At 42.0% G+C, this 9,633-nt stretch overlaps 1 protein-coding gene across 1 annotated transcript in view; it reads left to right on the forward strand.

Annotated features, from left to right (window-relative positions):
- MCTP2 (multiple C2 and transmembrane domain containing 2) overlaps positions 1 to 7,747 on the forward strand; it is a 99,547-nt gene extending 91,800 nt beyond the window's left edge. The window contains exons 19-22 of the mRNA XM_084213731.1: positions 402 to 511; positions 2,844 to 2,953; positions 5,294 to 5,391; positions 7,588 to 7,747. Coding sequence (XP_084069857.1) covers positions 402 to 511; positions 2,844 to 2,953; positions 5,294 to 5,391; positions 7,588 to 7,656 — 387 coding nt within the window. The 3' untranslated portion in view covers positions 7,657 to 7,747. The remainder of the gene's footprint in view (positions 1 to 401; positions 512 to 2,843; positions 2,954 to 5,293; positions 5,392 to 7,587) is intronic.
- Positions 7,748 to 9,633: the final 1,886 nt, after the last annotated feature.

Raw genomic sequence — 9,633 nt, forward strand, 5'->3', positions numbered from 1 at the left:
TGGGGTGCCTACAAAGCTCAGAAATGCGATACTTGAAAGTCCTGCACAAGAATATTTTTGTTCTTGTGGAGCACTGAGCAGCCAGCACTCCACACCAGGGGTGCTCAGCACCTCTTGTGCTTTGGCATCCAGTTGTGTGAAATCCTGGTTAAAATCCTGCAGCCAAGTTGTGTTAGAAGATGAAGAAACCTCTGCCCATGTGTTGAGGTAAAGGAAGAAAAGACAGGGATCTATTCAAATAATGTTGGTTCTGTGTGATAAACCCAGGGTGCTCTTTCTGTCCTTCCTGCAGTGAAATACTTGAGGTCATGGATGGATCAGCAGTGCTGGACATCTTATTTTCACCATGAAGACCCTAGAAAATTATTCAAAGTTTTGGTTTTCTGGTTTCTTTTGATTAGGAATCTGAGAAAAAGGGGCTGATTGAGAGGATCCACATGGTCCAGGAGATCATCATAGCTGTTCAAAGCATCCTGGAAGAAATAGCATCGTTTGGAGAGAGGATTAAAAAGTAAGCAATAATCTTTCCTTGCTTGACCGTGATTTGAAGTGAAGTAGAAACCAGGGAGATCAAGGTGGATTAATTGTCTTACCTCAAAAATGGCTGCAAGGTGCAGCAGGATAAGCTGGTCAGCCCCACCACTACAGTCTTTTATTCCAAAAAAACCTTTGCAGAGGACAGAGAAGAGGAGAAGCAGTGCTCCTTACTGATGTAGCTTTCATGTTTGCCTGCATTTCTGGCCTTGCTTGTTTGTGATGGGGTGGGGAATCATGGATGCCACAGATACTGCTTGAAGATGTGGTCACAGAAGCATCAGGGAATTCTTTTCAGTCCCATCACAGAAAGTGGGTACTGATGGTCAGTGTTGCCTTTCCCACGCCCTCCCCATCCTGCCCTGGCTGTTGGGGTCACCAGTCACTTGTGTCCCTGGCCAACACATTGATCTTCTTCTGTCTTTGCCATTTTGAGCTGTCTGCTTCCTGCTGGTGCCACGAGGAAGCCCAAAGGGGGTTTTCAGGGTCTCATGGCAGGGAGGGGGAGACACAGAGGGTATCCCTGACCTTACAAAGGAGGGAGGTGAAGAGCCTAAAAAAATTCCCACTGGCAAACACACACAAACCTTTTATAAATCAGTCTTTATTGGAGCTTAATTGATCCGCATTGTTGTCTGTTTTGAACACAAAGTGATGGCTTGTGACCGAGCCTCACTTTAATGAGGAGCTGGGTTCAAGCTAAAAATACAACAACCACATGTGCTGTGGTGCCACGCCGGACACCCCAGCTGGGGTGGAAGTGGCCCAAAGATGTATTCCAGTCTATGAACAGGGCACTGTTCTGCCCAGCTGCATGGCAGGAAGACTCAAAGCACTTAAACACTATTAATTCTTGCATTCATTTTGGTAACAATGGTCTTAAAGAACACATTGGGTATTAATGTGGAACCCCGATGCAATTTCAGAAGGATTCTGTTGTAGCTCGGCAGTGATGTGCCATTAAAAAATTGCTATCAAAGTTTTTTTTGTAAGTGACAGACTGAATTGTGCTACAGTTTCCGTCTGTCACTCCAGTTACACAATCACAGGGAGTTTTCATAGTTTAACTCAATTGAGCTGTTTTGCTATTTTTTATAATTTTTTTTGCTTTAACTTAAGCTACATTGATTGATAATGATGGGTCCTCTCCCACCTATTTTTACTTAATATTTAATACGTCTATTGAAGCTTAAATGTAATTCTTGAAGCGTCCTATTAATTTTATCTGTCAAGGGAAGTTTGTCTTATTTTATACCCTGATAAGTGGTCCAGATTCATTCTCTCTTCTTCCTACTCCCCATCATTGTGATATGATGAAGTTACAGGCAGATTGTGTGAAACAGAGATGCCCAGATCCATGAATCCTCCTGTGGACTAGCAGGCATCCTTGTAGTCCAGGTATCTCAACATTTGGTGCAGGGCATAGGGTTATGTCTTACAACAGCACAGGGGGACAAAGTAATTTCAAAGATGTGTTAGCAGTGGCTTCTCACCTTCAGTCCATCATTGACTTGCAGATGAGAGGTCTGAGTGAAATAAAATCCTGTTTTTCACTACAATGTGGCCAAAGTCTGAAATGCTGTGGTAACTGAGCCTCTCAAGAGTGCTCCTCTTGGGAAAGATCCGATGTGGATTGTTGGAATGCAGAAGCTTGGGCTGCTGCTGGCTTGTTGCAGCTTTTCCGAGCCAGCCTCCTATACTCAGTGTAGTAAGGAATTGCTGGAAATGTGAAGATATAGGACAAAATTATATAGAATATTATGGCCCTCATGTTATGCAGAAAAATTACTGAAACTGCTCTTTCACAGTTTGGCATCATAATCAATCCAATGCAAGTTATTTGCTGGGGTTGACTCTGGCTACCTGCCACACCTGGGCCGTGCACTGGACACACACCTCGTGCCACCTGCACTGTGACCCAGGGGAGCTGGCTCAGCCTTGTCTCCAGATCAGATAATCTGCTCATGAATAATGGAGAGCTGAGTGGCCTGCAGGGATGTGCAACAAGTGCCACACATGGAAGAAGAAACAAAAACAACTGACTTACATGCCTAACAACTCCACTGAACTCCCCAGGGCTCCTCTTCTCCCTCCTTATCATGATATCTGCCTCTCAGACATCTTCCTTAATCCCTTCTAGCATCCAGATGTAGGAATCTACTTATCCACCTTCCAAAGGACCTGCAATTTACAGCATATCTGACTGCACCGAGCACTGCAAAGGGGTCATTAAATTATTGTTGGGTAGCAGAGCACAGACAGTGTCCAAGAACAGAAATGTTGAGAGGGATTGTGTTTCTTCCTTACAGCACATTCAACTGGACGGTGCCTTTCCTCTCTGTCCTGGCGTGCTTGGTCCTGGCAGCAGCAACAGTTATTTTGTATTTTATACCACTGAGGTACATTGTTTTAATCTGGGGTAAGTACTCCACTGTGTCTCATTTGTAAGAGATAAATACAATATATGTCTACGGAGTGAAATCAAACAAGCTTTAAACGACCTGTTACACAGGCAAACAAGTGCTGTTGCTTAGAGGTGAATAAAGATGTTATGCACTTAATATTACCATTTCTCCCCCCTGGGTTATCCGATAATTTGCTTTTCTTAGGGTTCTTTATAAGTTTCCAACAACACCACAAGAAGAGCATTAGCCTAGATAAGCTACTTTCAGTGTTATTATTCTTCTGCAGGAAAGTAATTAGCATCCTGGTGCTGGAGCCCTCCAGCTGGGAAATGGTAGGAAGTGGACAAGATGTGTTTGCAGAGCTGGACCATGTAGATTTGGACCCTGGGAACCTTTTGGGTCTGAGTATCCTGGCAGTCAGGACAGGCTGTGCCCAGTGGGAAACACTGAGCATCTCCTTTTGTCATGGGTCAGAAAGTATTTGTATGAAGACACATAATGAAAAAAAAGAGGAGCTTTTAAAAAGTAAAACTTTCCTAGTGGCATTATGAAGAAATGTGAGGTCGTATTTCATAGAAGGAGATGGCATAGGACTAAGAGAAATGGCTTCAAAGAGCAAGAGGGCAGGTTTAGATATCAGGAAGAAATTCTTTCTTGTGAGGGTGGTGAGTCTCTGGCACGGGGTGCACAGAGAGGCTGTGGCAGCCCCATCCCTGAAAGTGTCCAAGGCTTGGTTGGACAGGGCTTGAAACAACCTGGTCTGGTGGAAGGTGTCCTGCCTGTGGCAGGGGCTGTATTGAGATGGTTTTTATGACTCCCTCCAAACCATTCCATGATTCCAGGTGCTGAAGACTTTCTACATCTCCAAATGACCTCCTGTCTTATTTAGGGTGCTAACTTTTATCTCAGACTTGAGGTAGAAAGGTGTAGAGAACATAGTGCAGGTAAATCCTCCCTGACCTGCAGAGCTCAGCCCTGATGTGGCTCTGAGTTGTAGGGACCCCCTGTGACCCCTGGGGCTGAGCCATCAGCTGCTGTCTTGCATGTAGAAAAGGGAGGGAAAGAGAAGGTGGCATTAAAAAAAAGCCATTCTTGGGCAACAGCAACAAAGAAATAAAAGATTGAATCAAACAAAAGAAAGGGCAAAAAGAAAGGGGAGAAATTGCTGGGAGTAAAAAGTTCAGTAACGAAATATTGTTGTTCTTGTATGGAAGACACGGTGAGTACATGAAAACTATACATCCATTCAACATCATCTAGAGTGACAGGGCCTTCAAATATGATACATGTTAAACAACTACCCTGTGGCAAGGCCTCAAAAGACCTTATGGTATTTTCTGTTTTTTAAAAATCAGGTACACAGAAAATTGTGTTGTCATTTTGCTACAAGTATATGGCTTAAAAGCTGAATCTCAGATGTGAAGCAGGTACATTTCAGGGAGAGGAGAAGGCTGGAGCAGCCATCACATTTGAAATCACTTTCAGAGAAACCACTATGAGATTTTGGACAGGGGCATGATGGAATTGAATGCTGTATTATGATTCTCAGAGGCAACAAACATTTGAATTTTTTTGCTATTCTTTAAAATGGGTTAGCTGATTTCCTTCACCTAGAAGACCTTAAGAGAGGTGAGAGAAGACCTTATGAACTTCACAATAATATGAACATTACAGTCCCATGGATCTTCTGTCCAGGTTAGGGACCTCCTCTGCCAAGTGCAGCTTTGCTAGGTCCATGGAGATGTACTGCTATTACTGCAGTTCATAAGCCTAATTATTTATACAAAGATCAAACTAAAGTAAACCTTGTGATAAGGTTTCACATTGTCCCACAGCATCATAATATGGGCAGTTTGGCCAGTGTGGCTCTGCAGAAAGGGGATAAGCCATGAGGGATGAGGAAGGGAAGCTTTCATTTTCTGAAGCTATGGAAGGAAAAAAAGATTTTTCCCAGTTATTTCTAGAGCCTTCCAGCTGGTCATGAAGGGTAGCAGATTTAACAGCACCCTTGGTTTTCAATGTGTGTATTCTCCCTATAATATCCCCCTGAATTAATTCTTGCTGCAATCACTTTTCACCACCTTGTTGGCAGCACACGAACCCCAAAGCAGAGAAATACCTTTATCAATGATGTCCCCTACTTCCTCCAGGAAGCACTTGTGAGTGATTCCACGTGACAGGGAGCATGTGTGTGGCTTTAAGTCTGAGGCACTGTTTTCACACTAATTTTTACTTGTGAATTCCCTTTCCCTTTCTCACCTTGCCTGAACAAATTTATAGGGAGGGAGTAGAAAAGGCTCGCATTATTTTGTTTGCCTTTTTTTTTTTTAATTTTTTTTTTTTTTTAATCCTAGGCATAAATAAATTTACTAAGAAGCTTAGAAATCCCTACGCCATCGACAATAATGAGCTACTAGATTTCCTCTCCAGGGTACCATCTGATGTTCAAAAGGTAAGTAATGAATGGCCACAGCCAACAGAGGCAAGGAGTGACACTGAGAGCGGCTGGGTGCTCCCTTTGGGAATACAATGCCAAAGATTTTTGAATAAGGGAGATAAGGAATCCGGGGAAAATCCACAAAGGGAGGGGGAGAGAGCGTTAGAAGAGAGGGGAGCCAAAATCCTTTGTCAGAAGGATAAAATGATTGAGGAAAAATTATCCTGAAAAGACCTACTTAAAAATGATCTGGAAAATCACTCAGCGTGGTTACTGAGCTATGGTTTTCATCACCTTTCTGCTCCAGTATTTGTACAGAGGGAGGAGAAAAATAGTCTCTTTGATAGAGATAACCATCCAAAAGGATTTACTGAATTTTCCTCTTTCTCAAGATAGGGGGAGGAATGGGAGGAATTATTTCTGTGACATTGTGCTTGAGCTCCAGGCCTCCTTTGGACAATGCCCTGCTCATCTTTTTCTTTAAAGAAAACCCTGACATGTGTTTAAAATACTCTACAGTTGATCAGATCAATCTTCTACCATTATGGAATTATAAGTTTTAATCTAACCAGAATCTATCCTCCCTCAGTTTCAGTCCGGTCTTGTCTCTTCTCCCATTTCTTTGAAACAACAACATTGTCTTCAGCAATCTCGCCTATCTTCCTGGAAATTATTTGAACAATAAATCCTTTCGAATGTCAAGATCTGTTTATTTCTCTTGGAGGAGGGAAAATAGTCTTGCTGGGTAATGAAGCCACACAATATAAGGGATTCTTTCTTTTGTTTTCAGTGACTGGAATCTGTGTCCCCAGGCCCTGATCCTGATGCCCAGGATCCCTCTGACACTGTACCTTTCTCTGTGGCACTTTCCCTGTGAGGTGCTGCTCATTGGGAATAAGGGGATAAAGTCACTTATCCATAGTGACTTTATGCTGTTGGAGACAGAAACTGAATTGCTCACTTGCAGTGTTGAGGTATCTGGTCAAAGCAGGGTTGAAAAAAGCTTCTTTATCTCAAGAGGCCACCAGACTGGTTGGTGGCAGCACTAATAACTGGAAAGAAATCTCACCATGGACTAGTGGGAGGAAAAACACTAAGCAGGAGCAATCATAGAGCCATTATGCTTCAGTGTATTTTTATTTGTTGTCATTGCTCTTGTAGAGGCCACTGGATTTGCAGTGATGGTTTGCATATGCCCTTTAAATGTTTATGTTTAAAGATAAGCTGCTTTTCTATTTATGCTTTATTTAACATTTACACTTACAACATTTCCTTGAGTGGTTTCTATCATATTGAGATCCTTTGAGCTCTCCAAGGAAAATGATCACCATTTTCTATGGGAGGAATGATAAAAGTTCCTTGGATGGGACAAACCTTGGAGTTTTCCACTAGTGCTGAAAAATAGGGACACACACTTTAGGGACAAGTCATCCATGGAAGCTCCAAAGCCCTTCTGCCTGCTTTGTTTTACGTGCTACCAATGCATCAGCATTTCACTGGGGTGCTACAGTAAGTTAGAAATTACTCCTATCTGTACAGTACCCATTTACAACCACATGTGTTGGACAAAAGACAGAGGAGGAGTGAAAAAGATGGCATTTTCAGCCAAATTTTCCCCATTATTTCACTGGGAATACTTTTGTCTCATACAACAGACAATTTGAAGATCACGCCATCCTTGACAGTCTACCACACACGTTTTAATCATTATGTTGTATATGAATTTGTTTTGAAAGGTGGAGGTAGCTTTGTCCAGGTTCTACTTGGGAGAATACTTTCCTTTTTTGAAATTAAGTATTTCAGCATCCCAGGGACTGTGCATGGTTTTGACAACAGTCATCTTACTGTCTATTGGGATCCACTTGAACTGAGACTCCTGAGAGAAGTTTATTAAACTAATAGGTTAATGCCAGAAAGATAAGAAAAACAACTCCCAAACCAAAACAAACCCAAAAAGATTGCTGAAATCAGGTAGAACCCCATGTATCTCGTTAGAAAAATCTGCTTTTAATATTTTTGTTTCAAGAAATGATGCATGACTTCTCAAATCCTTCCTGCAATTAATCCCCCATGTTCCTGTGTTTAGAAAATGATTCATTACTTTTGAACCTTCCTTAGTTTCCCTGGGTTTGTCCTGGGGGAGCCATTAGCACACGCTGCAGTGAGCTAGAGTTACCTAAGTGCAAACGTCATGCCTGTTTGTTTTTACAGGTGCAGCAGGCTGAATTGAAACCATCCAGCGGCTCCAGCCCCATCAGGAAGAAGCGGTGCGCGCTCTAGGATGCAGCGGGGTTTGGGAACGCAGCGCCTCCCTCCCTGCACACGCGGGCACACACTGCTCCCCTCCCCTCCTTCTCGCTTCAGAACAACACTAGAGACACTGCCACGGACTTTCTCTTTCTTGGAAGATGCGTTTTTTGATAAACACCTATCTTGGGTTTCTTTACTGGGTTGTCTTTTTTGGTACGGAATCCCAAAAAAGAGCAAGGTGAAACGTGAATTATTTTGTGGGACGGGGAGGAGAATGGAAGAGGATGGTGCAACTGCACCTTTTATTTTTCTTTTTTTATTTCCCCCTTTGATTGCAGAGACAAGGCTAGATGTGGCAGCACTCCCTGTGTTATGTAGGAAGAGATAATTCTGCTTAGTGTAGCAGATCAGCTGAGCTGATGTGAGGAGATGCTCTGAACCAGTTTTTAACATATCCAACAGATTTACATTAAGATATGAAAGCTATTCTTTTCTGAGTTAAATCACTGTGCCTAGAAAGGTTTAAGCTCTGAATTAACGAGTCTTTGATACCCATCTTCTGTTCAAGCAGTGTACATTTTAAAAAGTTTTTTATCATAATTAGCAGAAAGAGCTAGGAGCTCCGACAGTATCTCAATATTTCATCCAGCACTTGTGGGTTTTCCTTTTTCCTTTTTTTTTTTTATTCCCTTTTTTTTTTTAAAGCCCAGCCTGTGGTTAACTCTTTGTATACTGGAATCATCAGAGATCCATTGCTGGCAATGGATGCATGAAAACCTTATGCCATGAAAGGATTAAGAGAAAAGGCTAACTCAGTGACCTGAAAAGACTCTGTTGGCTTGCCTTTTATAATTCCATCTCATCAGATATTTTCAGCATAGCTGTTGTTTTCCTGTCTAAATCCAGAGGGGGTCAACACTACAGATCCAAGAGGAAAAGAAAAACCAACACTTTTTAGCCTTAAAGAAACAAGTGCTTGTGCAGAAGGAGAGCACACGCCCAAAGAAGTGGTTGTGCAATAGGGTGCAGGCTTTGGTCTACCACTGATGTCTTCTTGCAGTCTTTCCTGGTGGTTCACATGGAGAGAACCCAAAAGTGAAGTCAAGTGGAAACAGCAATGGAAAGACAGAAGAAAGGACCCCATTTTGTGTTCTGTGGATAATGTGATTTTTTGCTTGCTTACCAATCTTTTAGCAATTGTGCATTTGCTTTATGTATTTCAGAAAACCAGCATTAGTCAGGTTGTTTGACTGGGAAAACTAAAACACAGACTCGTGTGTAAAACCTGCTTAATTTTGGTGATACTGCAGCCCTTGTTCCTTTAGGTGTTGTGGGACATTTTGGGAGTAATTTGTCACAAGTTATTGGCAGCACAAGAGCTGGATTTGTTGCTTATGATTCCCAGGCAGGGATTACCACCAGCATTCCCTGGGGTAGTTGACAGTACAAAGAAATGCAGAAACCTGAGAGAGAGAGAATTCTTTTTTGTTAAAAAAAAAAAAAGGCTTTGAAAGTCATCTAATAAAAGGTAGAATGGTTAAAACCTTGCTTATGGATTTGTGATCCATGGAATTGTGTGTGGTTCCATAGCACAATCTTGTGGGCTTGTTCCAGGAATTTGAAGGAGGAAAATTAACAGCGGACTATCTTCCACTGGGTTATTAGGCAGATTCAGTAGTTTTTCATAAGTTTATTTTTCGAAGTCCCACTGTGCCTTTGAATAAGGACAGGCACATTTTCATATACTTGATTGGCTAAAGAATGTATTTTGCTTATGCAAAGCTGTGTGTAGCTGCAAATGGAAGGATTGAGGAAAGATTATCCTGGTTTAAAAAGCCACAAAAATGCCTCTTTGTTTGCACGTGTGCTTGTGTACCCATGCATATACAGAGTTGTGTATAAAGAGTACATGTATAATGTATTTATAGGCGAGTGTGTGGGGGAAAATGGGTGAATATACAGATTTAAAAACCTTGAAAATGTTTATGAAAAATGCCAAAGATTCTA

The sequence above is a fragment of the Fringilla coelebs genome, assembly GCF_963513975.1.
Source record: "Fringilla coelebs genome assembly, chromosome: 12".
In the NCBI taxonomy this organism is placed as follows: Eukaryota; Metazoa; Chordata; class Aves; order Passeriformes; family Fringillidae; genus Fringilla; species Fringilla coelebs.